The sequence below is a fragment of the Aulonocara stuartgranti genome, assembly GCF_965226115.1.
Source record: "Aulonocara stuartgranti genome assembly, chromosome: 12".
Classification (NCBI taxonomy): domain Eukaryota; kingdom Metazoa; phylum Chordata; class Actinopteri; order Cichliformes; family Cichlidae; genus Aulonocara; species Aulonocara stuartgranti.
Genome location: NC_138948.1, coordinates 17,978,793 through 17,994,473, shown reverse-complemented (window position 1 = coordinate 17,994,473; position 15,681 = coordinate 17,978,793). Strand labels below are relative to the sequence as shown.

The 15,681-nt window shown below is 39.1% G+C and overlaps 2 protein-coding genes across 8 annotated transcripts in view; one reads left to right on the top strand and one right to left on the bottom strand.

Annotated features, from left to right (window-relative positions):
* Positions 1-15,681, top strand: part of stpg2 (sperm-tail PG-rich repeat containing 2) — a 65,046-nt gene that overhangs the window by 27,832 nt on the left and 21,533 nt on the right. The window lies entirely within an intron of this gene.
* LOC309719047 (uncharacterized protein) lies at positions 11,908-14,496 on the bottom strand. Its single transcript, XM_082554839.1, has 3 exons — positions 13,723-14,496; positions 13,342-13,624; positions 11,908-13,209 (listed from the first exon to the last, which is right to left on the bottom strand). Exons 1-3 carry the CDS (start codon positions 13,983-13,985, stop codon positions 12,556-12,558), a joined length of 1,200 nt encoding a protein of 399 aa, XP_082410965.1. The 5' UTR covers positions 13,986-14,496; the 3' UTR covers positions 11,908-12,555.

Below are 15,681 nucleotides of genomic sequence, written 5' to 3'. Positions count from 1 at the left end.
TTTTGTACATTCCAAATTGGGCTAGGGGAAAAACACAAACAAAAAATCAAAACATCATTCTCAAAATAGCAGAAAAAAACAGCTTTCATTTACAATATCGCCACCCTGTTTTCCTCGCTTACACCTGTCTGTGGTTTTGTTTATAGGGGAATAGCACCTTCAAATTGTCCGTGGTGGGGACGATCTGAGGCTAAGTGTAGTTGCTGCACACAGAGCCCCCTTTATGACCATTTAATGAAAAATCACCTGGGGACATCTTAGCTGTAACAGTTAGCCACATGCTGTGCTTCAGCCAAGGCTGTATCCCTGGTAACGGTCCCCCACTGGGATGGATATTAAAAGAGTCTAATCAGAAAGCAATCACGAACATGAGAAGGCAAAAAAGCAGGAAAAAAGAATAAAGGCAAAAAGTGTGTCTTTATTATCTCTTTTATGTGTGGGAGTTTATGTCTTCTGTACTTTGACTTTAAAGCTTCAATTAGTATTAAAGGTCAACATTTTGCTGGAGAATTTATTCACATTTCATGGCTTTTGAAATCAGAAATATAAAAGATACACCATGTCAGTTGAAATGATAGAAGCTGCTTTTGTGCAGTGCGTTAAACACACATCCAGGAGACCTGTTATCTAACTTGTCTTTGCTATTACTGGGTGACTTTTATTTTTCTGATCATTTATTTTAAAGAGGTTTTTTTGTTTACTGGCGAGTTCCACATTATTTGAGAGGAGTCTATTATTAAGTTTCCTCTCAGTGAATTTCAAATTAGTTTTCTAAAGATTTAATGACTAAACAGTTCCTAAATAGCCACTCACTTGCCACTTTGTTAGGTCATCTGTGTAACTGCTTGGCTGAGACAACGTGCTGATGTTCAAAGTGAATATCAGAATGAGGAAGAAAAATTCATTTAAGTGAGTTTGAACAGGGCATTGTTGTTGGTGTCAGAAGACTTGGTCTGAGTATTTCAGAAACTGTTGATCTGCTGGGATTTTCCCAGACAACCATGTCTAGGGTTTACTTTTACACCCTAGACATGTCCATCACTTTATCACCACTGTGTACCTATTTGTGATGGCTACTTCCATGTCCCAAAGCTCAAATCATCTCAAACTGGTTTCTTGAACATGACAATGAGTTAACTGTGCTCAAATGGCCTCACCAGTCACCAGATTTTGATCCAACAGAGATTGGGTTGTGGTGGTACAGGAAATTCGCATCATGGATGTGCAGCTGACAAATCTGCAGCGACTGTGTGATGTTGCCATGTCAATATGAAGCACAGAGGATTGTTTCCAGCATCTTAGTGAATCTATGTCAGAAAAAAAATAGTTTTCAAGAGAGAAGTGGATTCAACCTGGGACTAGCAAGGTGTACCTAACAAAGTGGCTGATAAGTGTATACTGTGTAACAAGTACTGCATAATTTAATAGGAAGATTTTGAGGAGTCTTATCTGGTTTCTTAAATTTCTGACAATTTAAATCAAACACAACATGACTTGTTCAAATACTTGAAGCTATGTCAGATCTGCACTTTACCCACAGGTCTGGATCTGATAGGGGCTGATTACCTGTCTGGGGAGAAGAAAGACTCACACCTTGTTGGGAAATGGCAGATATGAAAGGAGAGATGATTATGAGTATAGAGCACAGCTTAAATGAGTGTTTGCTTTTCTCTCCCACTTTAATCCAGAGCGTTTTCCAGTATCATTTCCCTTGATCCCCAAACCTTCTTTCTTCACTTCTGGACTGGTCTCCCTACATCTCCCCCCCCCCCCCCTTTCATCACTGTTTTCTTTCACCTCATATACCTCTTTTCACATTCTCTCCTCCTCCTGTCCAACCCTTCCTGACACTGGCCTTTCTCCCTCAAAGGTCATGGGATACCCTCAGGCAGTGCTGGCAGAGAATAAGTGTAGAATTTAATTTGGACCTATGTTTCAACCCGAGGCAGTGGAATTCCTCCCTTTTCTATAAGTCAGTGAAGTATTGCCTTGTCCCTTGAAGTGACAGGAGAGAAATTTGACTTGGCATTTTGTCTGTCAAGTTCTTCAACTACATCTCTGCTTTACATCATCTCTGTTAGCAGTGATAAGATTAATAAAGTTTCTAGTGGATTTTCACTCTTTTTTATTTAGTGAGAGTGAGGAATTGTCAGTGGTAAGGGTATTGGTTTATCGTAAGGTGATAGCTATTCCTTTAATAAGGGGTACATTGCAACTTGTGATGTCATTGAATTGTGGACAGTGGGTTAAACTTATTGGTTAATCCAATGAGATACACAATGCAATGACTGTGAGTAAATAGAGTATTATTTGATATAAAAAAAAATCCATGAGGTAAAAGTGAAAAGTTCAGCCAACACCTTAGATTAACCACTAAAGCAGAAACTCACCGAAGAAGCAGAGCCTCATTATTCTGTATTTTCAGCAAGTGAAAGGTTGCAACTTTCTCCGCTTTAGTTTATTTCCAGCATTAACAACAGTCCTGCAATTTTTTCATTTATCTCATTACTATATTCTCAATTAGTATACATATTCAATTTTGCCAGTACTATCCTAAAGTAGGTAGAATTAAAAATAAATAAAAATAACACATTTGACTCATGTTGTTCAGACACCTTAAACCAACAGGCTTGAGCAGTGATGAAGATTAGAAAGTCATACTCAAGAAACTGAAACAGTACTGTCTGAGGAGGAAGCCAGGAAATATGCAGCTTTCCAAAGTGTTTCCATGGGAGTGACAGAGGTTGTTATTATCATTTCCTCCAAGACACTCACTGTGGGTCAAATTAAAAAGACAAACAAAACAAAACTAACAAAGGTTTGGACATCAAAGTTTATAGGACTACGAGACTAAGCAAGAGAAGAAAACAGGTTGAGATCAGTGAGCAGCTGATCTGTCAGTCTGAGATGAGAAACTCACTGCAGTGAAAAAAATCAGTATTCTTCAGCATCAGCGGTGCCGTTAAATGCCAAGAAATGAGACTGTGTGTGATGACATCCAACAATAACAGAAGTCATTCTTAATGAAAGACGACATAACTTAAGGCAAAATAAAATGAGATTAAGAATATTAGAAAAATTTGTAAATTAAAAGATGAAATCCTATACCCTCACATTTAGCATTTTGTTTTCTTTACATACAATTTAATCTTTTATTTAATTATTTAATTGTAATTGTGAATATTTTTTAACTTAAAGCGTTTTGGAAAACTCCAAATAATGACCATAAATAATGATCGTAGAGTACAAACAAATCCAGGTATGAAAATATTGATGAATCACTGATTTGTGCGAAATGTCTGTATGCATGATTTACGCACAGATTTGTGTGAGAAATTTGCCCTCTCTTATGTTTATAGCACAACAGAAAATAAGAGGTTTTTCCTCATTTAATGTATGATCTGTAACTACTCTAAATACTGACTGTATGCTATTGTTGTTAATGAACAGGTGTGAATTATGGCAGATATACACAAGTTAATACAAAAACTATTTCAAAAACATAAGAAAAAGGGAACGCTCCATGGCAACTCAATAAATGTAATGTGATTAAAATCTGTTCATCTGTGCAGTTTGGGGGCATTTGTGACTTACGATATGACAACATGTAAAAGTGGTCCAAGTTGAGATCTTCAGATGTTTTGCCTCATTTAAAAATAGTCCTCAAGATGTATGTATTTTAGTGCGATGAAAGAAAAACATCTAACTCAGACATTTGACAAACTGGAAAAGGGTGGAATGCCCACTATGGGTCAGGGACGAGTTTAAGTATCTCAGGGTCTTGTTTACGAGTGAGGATAGAGGGAAGTGGGAGATCAATAGATGGTTGATTGTAGTGGTTTGGTGTGTTGAAAAGACAGCTGAGTAAAAGCGAAGAGTTCGATATACCGGTTGATCTACGCCCCTTCCCTCAGCTATGGTCATATCGACATCTACTATTATATGAAAATAGTTTAATTGTAACACCAAGATGAAAAGACAGCATAAACATAGCATAGCTTTGGTATCCTCACTGGCCTCCCCTACCTTCTAGAACATAGGTGTCAAACTCTGGCCTGCGGGCCAAATTTGGCCCGCAGCCTAATTACATTTGGCCCGCGAAGCCATACCAAATTACTGTTAGAGCTGGCCTACTGGTATTATACAGCTAATATATATATTGTTTAGTATTAAGCTTTGCTTGTTCCATATTCAGTTTTTCAGCTAAACGTGTTTGAGTCCATAAGAAAAGATTCATTCTTATATCTGGAGGAATAAATATATTTCAATAAATATTAACGTTAGCCCGCGACTTTGTTCCAGTTTTGAATTTTGGCCCACTGTGTATTTGAGTTTGACACCCCTGTTCTAGAAGCTCAAAATTCAGTGAGCACAATAAGTTATTAACTAGAGCAGGTTTTGTATACCTTGAACAGGTCACCAGTCTAACACAAGGCTAACACAGGAAACTCTCATATAAATGTGAGCTCTGACACAGGTACATCACCAATATCTTAAACAAAAATATCTTTGGATTATGGGGGGAACCCTACAGTCCTGGTATCAGAGTGAACACATGCAGGGCCCCAGCTGGCCAGTGACCCCCCCCCCCCCCCCCCCAATTTAAATATTCAACAATATGAAGATTTTTGTTGCAATTTTCTTTGCCTCATGGAAGAAACTGGAACCAAGCAATAATGTCTCTGTCAGTCAAACACACTTCACTTTATCTGTACTAATATCTTTTACTGACAATGAAGAAGACTTCATAATTCTCTCTCAGAGAAACTGAATCAGTGAGAGACGATATTAAACATGTTTTTTATTACATGTACCGCTGACATTGATTGGAAGCAAGATTCATAATATATCAATGGTGCCAAAATAATAATGAAAACAAATAGAAAAAAGGGAGCACTTCTCAGCTGGAGACATTTCCATCCTCCGCTTGGCAGCTCCTTCTGTTGCTTGTTAAGATAATACACAGGCTGTGTGCATTTTACACTTACTCATATATTATAATTTTGCTTTTGTTCCTGTGAATGATGGGTAATAAGGGCCATGTACTGAAATGAAGTTAATTCACTCATAAAACATAGTTAACGCTAAATGCTAAAATATGTAACTGTGCTAGGTGTTACTGTACCTACAGTGTGTGAGGCAGCTCCAGAGTGTCCTGCCAGTATTGATGCACACCAAGTCAAAATATATTGTCAAGGGGAGGTATGTGGATTCTAAATTGCTGTGCTTCCCTCCTATCCCTTTTGTTGGCCATATACAGCATAAAATTCTTATTCAGTCGATGCTGTGTGTAGTGACACAGAGAGACATCATTGACAAGGGCTGACACAGTGAAGAAAAACCTCATTAATGTGGATGACAAGTGCAAAAAACAATATACTGCTCTCAGAAAAAGATACCACACATAATGGATTTGAGAGAGACAGAAAAATTAAAGGAGAGATGAAACTAAATGGAAAAAACAGTAGGAGGGATTGAAGGAGAGACAAAGAGAACGCGAAAGAGAACCTCTGTGTATATTGTGTAATTATCTATCCTATTAGCTCTGGTTGAGATAATTAGAGTGTTTGCTAAACATACATTTATCCAGCTGAAGAGCATCAACGCTTGCTCTGCGCTGCAGAATGAACCGAAATGTGGAAACCCATGTGGCGAAATTACACAGAGAATGAAGGGGGTGAGATTAAGGAACTGGGTAGAAAGTTGGTGGTGGGGTTTGATGGAAGAGGGAAAAAAAGAGTTCAAATGAAGGGAGAAAGATGGGAGGACAAGTGGTGAAAAATTAAAGATGATAAATAAAAGCAGCGGGACTCAGTCAGAGAGTGTGACAGTTGCATATGCCATGGGCGAGATATGGTTGAGTTGCAAAATATGCAGTGGGCCAGGGTTTGTCACTTATTGACTTTTTGTCTCTGTGTTTCATTGCATTTTTATGATATATCCATGGACAGCTAATGGCATGTCATGGTGCAGCCTCTATTTATGGGAGACAAGGGAGTCGGGTGATGAAAGAAAGGAACAAAAACAGGAAAATAGACTTATAGATTTGATATGGATTTTACTGTCAGCTGTCTGGGTAATGATGATGATGGGAATCCCTGTGAGAATTTAAGCAAGCTCACACACACTGACACACAGTGCTGTTACTGTGAACGCGACTCATTTGAAATGCACCCATAAACACATAAATACATACATATTACTCCGATATCACCTGGAATGTAGAAACATGTCTAGATAGGTCCATTTGCAAACTCTTATTAATGCACACACAATTTGTAGTGGTTCACACACAGGAGATCAACACACACACACGCACAATTAAGTGATTGAATGAGCGCTTAGTGACACTTCTACCCTGAGGCATCAGACAGTAACACTTCCATCATGCTTTGAATATCTTGAGAACATTTCATAAATGTGATAGATAGCAAAGTAAAAAGTGAAGAGGAAACAGGGGGTGGAACGACTCCTGCTGCTGCATTTTGTAGCGGTATTGACTGGTTTTTTTTCAGGTGAGAGATTTGACTCCCTTTTTCTATCTTTTTGTGTTTTCTATACTTGCTCACTCTCCTCTGTTTGCTTGCAGCAATAAACAAAATAAGAAAGGAAATGACCTATGGCTATGTGCTGTTGTGCGAGCTGATTTACCCTCCTCCTTGTGATACCACTTATTTCCTTTCAGATCCGACACAAAGTCAAACCCCGGCTGGCATATATTGAATACCAGTCCTCATGGATACTAATACTTGATGCATACAAAAACTTTCTGTGCTCAGTGAAGTGTACCCTGTTTGTTTCCCAGGTATCATGTGATTGTTGCTGCTCTGTTTGGATCCACTGGCTGAAATTGATCACTATATGCGAACTCTGCATGCAAATGCTTATTTAGCCACAGCTATGAATGCAGCCTCTGGAAATGTACTGGCTACTGTTAAAGAAACAGGAATCAACAGGTTGCTTGCTCAAACTTTATAGGAATAAATGTTACTTTATAGAAAGACATTCTATTAAGATTGAAGTAAAAATGCGGGCGGCACAGTGGTCAGCGCTGAATATCTCACAGCAAAAAACGTTGGCACTCAAATCCAAATGTAGTTTGCTTGTTCTCCCTGTGGCTATGTTTTTTCTGTCCAGGTAATCTTCCTCTAACAGTCTACAGACATGGATGCATGTTGTGTTTTAAATTCGTTGTAGGTGTGAGTGTAATAGACTGGCAAGCTGTCCAGGGTGTACGCCACCTCTCACCTGTGACTCTGAATTTGATAGGTGCTTAAGAAAATCTATGGATAGAAACTGTCTGTATAATACATAATGAATACTCGTCAGCTATATGTCTATATTTGGTTAAGGTTTGCAATATAATAAGACTTTCAAAATGAATGTACAGGTTAAAGTATATTGTCCTGTATTTAATACTGCTAGTAAAATAGCCTTTTTCAGCATCACCTCCCTTGAAAATTTTAAAACAATTCATACGATCCTAGGGAGAGAAATCTAATCATACTTCAAACATTGATGGTGAATCATTATAAAGATATATACACTATTTAGGATAACATTTAAACAAGATACAGTGGGATTCCCATATTTAAAAGTAAAAAGCAATAAAGTGCAACAAAGTGATAACTTGAAATTCCACAAGTGACAGTTTTCATTGGGGTGGGGCAAACACTGATTTGTTAGTGGATCCACAAGTTTTAAGGCTTATTAGGAGCTACAACAAGGTAGCCACATATAATACATCAAGTAGGTATTTTATAGCACTTAAGAGTTATCATGTCAGAAACTGTTTGAACTGTCAGATTGAGTGTTGCCTAGAAATTTATTCAGAAAAAAATAAATGTGTTTTTTTGCCTGTTTGACCAAAACAGTACTGACACTTCACTGACTGGAGCCAGATGTTGGATGAAGATGAGTGGGACTATATGTACTCATGCAGGTCTGATGTTGTGACATGTTTTGAGTGTATGTGTGTATGTGTGCGTGTGTGTGTGTGTGTGTGAGAGACAGAGAGGGAGAGGAGAAGGTAAAGCTGCTTTATAAATGCATATAATGACAAAGCTAAAGGTTCTGCTGGTGTCTTTTAGAGGTTGGGATTTCCATGACCTCTTACAATATTAATTAACTGTAGTAAACAACAAAACTTTCACTGCTCTTTGTGGTGAGATTGCTATTAAAGGCAGTGCCTGGGCTTCATTAAAACCAGATTAGATTATTCAGACCATGAATATACACCAAAAATTACACAGCATTTTGGAGAGTCTCCCAAGTGAGTATAATGTCCAAAAACAACATATGTTTACGTTCCTGTGGTAAAATCCTTTAGCACAGGAACGACTTTAGCAGACTTTAGCACCACTTTAACCACAGTTTTTTGTCCTGAGGTCTTGTTTTATCCAGGTAATTTAAGTGTTAAGGGTTTTTCCCTTCTCACTGGAGTAAATCGCCCTGGTAACTTATGCTGTAATCCTAACCTGCTCCGGGACAATTTATGTTCCAGATTAGAGATCAGCAGGCAGGAAACCATTGCCTACGGACCAATTGATTTTCCATAAAATAGTGTCACTAACCCACTTCCTGGAACACCCATCGGACCTCTGTGCACAGACAGTTGGTGGATCTAAAGTTTTTCATTAGCATCTAGTCTTCATAATTCCCTGATGAGGATCAGTAAGACATACAGCTTCTTAGATGGAACTTTATTCATTGGTTTTCTTTTTTATCTATTGACATCAAACAATTTATAACAGTTTTATTTTTCTATAACATAGCATTAATATGTGATCCTAAAACAGGACATCTGCACTGTTGCAGATGACATTTGTCCAGAGAGTGATCCTATGTTTGAATTCTATTTTTATATTTAATCCTTACTCTCAAAGCCTTAAACAGAAGCTGAGTCGACAGCTGAGAGAATCAAAAACAAAACGGAGGGAATTACATTCTGAATTTTGGTTTAAAATTGCTGGAAGTGCCTGTTTTCCAACAATTATTTCATTTACAGCTAGTGTAGGCACAATATATAGTCTCTGCTGGGGGAATACGTATTATATGTGCAGCTTGTTAAGTCGTATCTCACTAAAGCCACTGAATAGAGTGCAAACTGTGAAGAAAGCCTGACTGTGTTGAACTTTACTTTGTGCTAGAAATGCTGATTTCTTTTGACCGTTATCACCACTGGTTGTGACAATAACCAAAATTACTGCCTTTAATTAATGCCTTAAACTAAACTATGTTGTCTTAAGTTGGATCAAGGAACTTTGCTACCTTACCTAACCCTAACAAACTTTAACAGTAGCAGTGATACGATATGAAAAAAGGTTGGCAGTTTGGGGAGCTATTATAGATAATGTCATGCTGCTGTTGGAGGTGTCAGATTAGGGAACATTTCTTTGTGTTGCTTGAGAGGGCAAAGGATGCGCTCTCATTTAAATCAGTCACATTTTGTCTGTTGCATCACAGCATCCTGTACCTCATGTGCCAAAAGCTCGTAGTGTCCAAAATAAAGAGTGATTATCTTCAGGAGTACATACATGTTCTCAGTTAGGCTCCTGTCAGTCCTCACATAAAAGATTAATATTCAGAGCCTATTGACAGATACTTTAACTGATAAAGGTGCCATAGAAGATGCGATAAAGAAAATTGTATTTAGCTGTGGTTAAAATGCGGCTTTTGCTGAACGTCCTCGCCCTCAATGAGAATAAAAATGAAATCCTGGTTTTTAATCTCGCTTGATGCCAGAAAGCTCAGTTCACAAATATCACTTCATTCTGTAACCTTCATATAAAGAATCATGTATCATGTCAATTTCTGTATAATTGTTAATCTTTTTCCACCCTGAAATTAGAGTTGCAGATTAAACCTGTCATCAAATAGCTTATTTCAATTAAGACTTTTAGGTAAAGTCAAACCTTTGCTTTCTTTTAAAAACAATGAGAGGGTGATTATCACATCCAGACTGATATTCTTTATTTAGAGTAGGCAAGGCGCTGTTAGGACAAAATGCTGCTGCTAGATTCCTGGCTGGTAAATGGAAACATGAACATATTTAACCACCTGTGGAGTTTAGGATTCATTTTTAAAACCCTTTCTTCACTTATAAATTCTTACATGGGCTTGTACCAAAATATCAGTCACAGAAATTACAGTTTTATACCCCTTGTTATATTCTTATTTCAGCTGACTGGTAGCTCTGATAGTTCTAAGCACTAGATTGGCTTCTAGAGAGAATTGATTGAAGCTCTCAGGCTCATAGTTTTAATGTTTTAATTATGCTTGTAATTATGTTCTCTTACTTTTTTGGTTTTCTCCATTGTTTTATTGATTGTTGTGCAGCACAGGTCTACATGTCTGCTGTGCCAAAATGCTAATAAACTTGACAACATTATAGTTCCAACCTTCACTGAAACATGTTATTGTAAAATGGTAAATGGCCTGCATTTGTATAGCACTTTTCTAGTCCATAGGACCCCAAAGCGCTTTACACTACATTCAGTCATTCACCCATTCACACACTGGCGATGGCAAGCTACATTGTAGCCACAGCTGCCCTGGGGCGCACTGACAGAGGCGAGGCTGCCGGACACAGGCGCCACCGGGCCCTCTGACCACCACCAGTAGGCAAACATGGGGTTAGTATCTTGCCCAAGGATATTTGACATGCAGCCAGGAGGCAGCCTGGGATCGAACCACCGACCTTCAGATTAGTGGCTGACCTGCTCTGCCACCTGAGCTACAGCCACCCCAAATGTCATCCCTGCTGTCAATATTGGTTAAGAGTAAACAACGGGTACTTGTTGAAGGGTACTTCTTTTAATAGCTACTTGCTTAATGCAAAAATGTCTTTTTCTGATCCCACCTGTCCTCTAATTAAGGCGTGGTAAGCTTAATTTCCCTTGAGTGAGACGGCTACATATTCATTGATTCATAACTGATGAAAATGTAGATGTTTAGTAACACTATAGCACATTGTTGCAAATCTTTTTCAGTGTACAAAGACAGCGTATTGTGGGTTGTAGAGGGGGTGGGGAGACGTAAAAGATTAGAGATAATGGAGACCACAGAGACAGTAAAAGGAATGTGTCAGAGGCACAGGAATAAATGTGGGAAATGCGGCTGGATGCACGAGCAACAGAGGAAAGACAAAGAAATGAGAGAGAAACACAAGTACGTCTTAAAATGTGTGATAGGGCACAGATGGGGAACTTGTCTGTGTTGCACTTTCAGATTTGATGATGTGTGGATGCTATCTAAGTTATTGCTTGAAGAAAAAAGATCACATACGCTTGGTGGAATTCTTTTTCTGGCGTTTCCCCCCTACTCTTCCCCTCTTGCTGTGAAGTCCTGGTTATTGTTACCTCCCTGCTGTCTCGCTGTTATAAAACAAGTCAACTGAAAAACAGCCCCTCCTCAGTCTGTGACTCGGAATAAAAGACGTTTTACGAAAGAAGGTGGATAAACACAACATGACTTCTGGCAAATTCATAAAAGTACAACAAGCGTTTGCAGAGGCCACACCCATCATGTGCATTGCTGGTATGGTGTTTGGGCTGTTGTCATTAAATACTCATATCTGTATCATGTACAGACAAAAAAAATCATTTGTTTTACATTTTCTTAATTAACTCATTCACTGCCATTGACGTCTATAGCCGTCAATGGCAGTGAATGAGTCAATGGGTTTAACTCATTCACTGCCAATGGCTGGCAGTGAATGAGTTAATTAGCAGATATTTTCCATTGATTTCACATCTTTACACTGTACTATAAGACATATAACAAACAGATTGTATTTTGATCAGAATCATCAATGTAAACAACCTTTCTTACACTAAAATGCTACTTAAAAGGAAACTGTTTATTTTGCCAATTACAGTTTTTTACAGTCGCTAACAAGCGCCTACCCATACTTCAGATACTTTTTCTAAACTCTTAACACAGACCCACACCTACAAAACACAATTGGCCAAATGGATAATATCCTTCCCAAAAATACACTTTGTTAAATATATACTAACTCCTCATTTCAAAATTAGAACACATCTTTCTCTGCACACACTAACTGTACAAAAACACTATAAATCTGACTCAAAATGAAATTAGTCTGTCAAAGAATAACACTTGTTTTCACTTCACAAGGTACATGCAGTCAATCAAAGTACACCAGGTTTCAAAATACTGGCTATTATTGACATTACAAAAACTGCATAGACTTTTATGTTTCAGTTTCACAGGTATTTGCATGCGAAACATGCAATCCACCATATTGACACCAGAAATGTCTTGGTTGGTAACTGTATGTCCACATGTACAGTAATGTTCACATTCAAAAGCATTCCAGTAAAAAGCAAACAAGTTTCTGTTTCTTTACTGTTTACCACAGGAGGTACAGTAGAAACACGGTATGATAGGACAGAGAAAGTTTTACAGTATTGCTTACAGTGAACAAAATATCCATGAAACACACAAGAGCATTCTGAACAAAAAAACAACAGCAAAAAGCCAAGATAAAAAGGGGGGGAGGGGGGCTAAAAAAAGGCAAAAAAGTTGCATCTAATCTCTGCGATCTTCAGGGTTAGGCCACATGTTTTCATCAACATCACATCTGATGTCAGCCAAGTCGATGCACCTGGGATAAAACCGCCTGGTATGTCGGATCCACCCTTGGCAATCGTCAACTGTGATGTCCCTGGAGCCAGCATCCATGGCTTCAAGGAGGGACATCTGGTCATGTGGCTGATGGTCATAAACCTTCCACCGCCATGCAGAAAAGAACTCCTCTATGGGGTTGAGGAAAGGTGAATAGGGTGGAAGGAAGAGACTCACCAGTCTTGGGTGGACTTCAAACCATGTTGTTATTGCTTGCGAGTGATGGAAAGCCACATTGTCCCAGGTAATTACAAAGGTCCTCATGTTTTCACCCTCCTGACCCTGCTCTGGAACCAGGCGCTGGTGGAGATCATTGAGAAAGGCAAGCAAGCGCTCTGTATTATAGGGTCCAACCTGACATTTGTGAAGGAGTAATCCTGCATTTGCAATTGCTGCACACATGGTAATGTTTGCCCCTCTCTGTCCTGGCACATCAACTGTGGCCCTTTTTCCAATTACATTCCGTCCACGTCGACGCCTTTTGGCCAGATTGAATCCTGCCTCATCGATGTATATGAATTCATGAGGGGCCTGGTTGGCCTCCAATTCCATAACTCTCTGAAACAAAGTTTATGTAAGTCATGTTAGTACTGTATACCATACTGTACTGTAACCTAGTATTGTGTAGGTTACCTACTTGCAAAGTGCAAAGCTTATAGAACTGGACATTGGATTGAATATACACTGTACCTGGACATATTGTCGTCGTAGCTCCTTGACCCTCTCACTGTTCCTCTCAAAGGGAACAGTGTAGAGCTGCTTCATCCGCACTCTATGTTTGGACAATGTCCGCGAAATGGTTGTGAGGCTGATTCTATCGATATTGTCGAATATCTCATGGTCCGCCACAATTCTGGTTTGTATTTCACGCAGTTTTATTGCATTATTTGCAGTAACCATTTCCACAATGGCAAGCTCCTGATCATTACTGAGGAGCTTTCCTCTTCCCCCAGAGGGTGGAAGACGTTGCATTCTTTAGAAAGACAGACAATTCAACATATGCATTACTGTATGACCATATTGACATGTCAAGTGAGAATAGGAACAATCCATGTAAAATGCAATACTTACCTGTTGGTTTGTTGAAAGGTGCGTATAATGGAGGCAACCGTTGACCGCCTCAAATTGGGCTGCACTCTTTCACCAGCCTCTCTTAGTGAAAGACCATGGTTGATTACATGGTCAATGATAGTGGCACGGATTTCATCACTGACTACTGTTCTTGCAGCCCTTGGAATGCCACCACCACGCATTCTTACACCTCTACCTTGCCCTCTCCTTGGGCCTGCTCTTCTCCCTGGGCCCCTTGCTCTTACTCTTCCTCGACCAGACATTACAGTGTTTGTCTTTTTTTTGTTTCCAAAAACATCACTCCTCAAGGTCTTGCCTTATAAACCCCACTGAGTCTAAGCCAGAATGGAAGAAGCTGTGGTTGGCCCAATTTACCCAACATAAATAAGCTGTGTCTCAATTATTCAGTTGTTTGTTTGTTTACAGCTGAGATATATTTTTGATATTGATATTGTTTTTGTACTGATATCATTGCAGGGGCAGAGGTTTTTATACTGTATCTACGGTTTGGAATATTGTTTTTGCTATTGTGGGATGTTGTGTGTTAACATTCGTAGATACTACAAGAACAGTCCATAGTTTTGTTGGGAGGTATAACTTGTCTGTTAAGAAAATGTAAGCATTGTGGAAATGTGTTCACTGACTGCATATTGGGTGAACACGACATGAAATGTGTGAATGGTATGGCCACAACAGACCGATCCTGTGCTAATTGTGTTTAGAGTTTTGCAAATGTGACAACTGTTTGGACAAACGCTTGTTAGCGACTGTAAAAAACTGTAAATAAGGCAAAAAATAAGGTTGTCTGTCATCTGCTTGATTTGTTAAAGTTTACCCATTACTGTAACATGCTCTATGCCAAAATATCGAAGCATCATTTAGAAGCATATTCAGAAACTTCATTAAAAGTTTCTCTGGTCAGCTTGCTTTTCTAGGATTAAATTAAATGTTTGGTGCCAAGCACTGAAACAACATTTCAGTTTACAGTTTTTTCTGATTGCTTAAGCACATTTTTTGTAACTATTGGCTAATTTTGCAAAACTCTTCACACAAATAAGAAAACCTGTCACCCAATCATCAAAACATTGTAGTTCTCTTGCAAAAGCGAACACAGCTAGATTAACTCTTCACACCTTCGTAAAAATGGTGTTTCCGTATCAAACAGTACACACAAGCCATCATCTACTAAGCACACAATGCGCCAACTGCACACTGATGGTATGAATACAAAACACATCTGGCTTTTGCTTTCTCTGTGCACAAGGTAGGCTATGTCAGTTTGAGCTCATACTTCTGTCATAGATCCATAAGCATAGAGGGATCCAAACTTCAAGTACTGGTGTTTATTCAAACACATCAAAACAAACACAAGTGTTTATTTCCAAGTATAGGATTATTTGCAATCGCCATAATGACTATATGGGTTACTTGGTCTGCAGTGAACATGCTTCCTCTGCCCCCAGCATCTGGTCATCTAGCAATTCTGTAAAGTAACAATTTCAGTATTTTTACATCAATGGTATTGGTGTGTTTCTCATTGGCATATGGCAGTGCTACAAATCTTTGTGCGAAGTGACTGTACTAACCGATTCTCATTTCAAGATGTCCTTATGGTACTTGCTACAGTGTAGCGGCTCGAGTTAGGCTGGACCCGTTGGCCAGCTACCCTCAGGGTCATTCCACGGTTGATTACATGGTCCACTATTGTAGCTCTGATGTCATCAGCAATTCTATTTCTTACTCTTCCTACCCTTCCTCTCCCCCCTCCTCATCTTCCTCTCCCCCCTCCTCATCTTCCTCTTCCTCCTCCTTGTCCTTGTCGTCCTCTTCATCCTACTTCTTCACCTCCACGTCCTCTTCCTCGGCCTCCTCTACTTCTCACTCTTTCTGCTCCCTCCATTGTACTCCGCACACACAGCTTACCTGTATTATAGTGCTTAGGCTGATTGCAAAGTGAAC

What these genes read in the sequence shown, in the direction of transcription:
- LOC309719047 (XM_082554839.1), bottom strand. Translation starts at nt 13,985, where the DNA reads ATGTCTGGTCGAGGAAGAGTAAGAGCAAGGGGCCCAGGGAGAAGAGCA. An exon ending in ACCTTTCAACAAACCAACAG is followed by an intron (nt 13,625 to 13,722) that starts GTAAGTATTGCA and finishes GTCTTTCTAAAG; the next exon opens with AATGCAACGTCTTCCACCCT. An exon ending in TACGACGACAATATGTCCAG is followed by an intron (nt 13,210 to 13,341) that starts GTACAGTGTATA and finishes ACTTTGTTTCAG; the next exon opens with AGAGTTATGGAATTGGAGGC.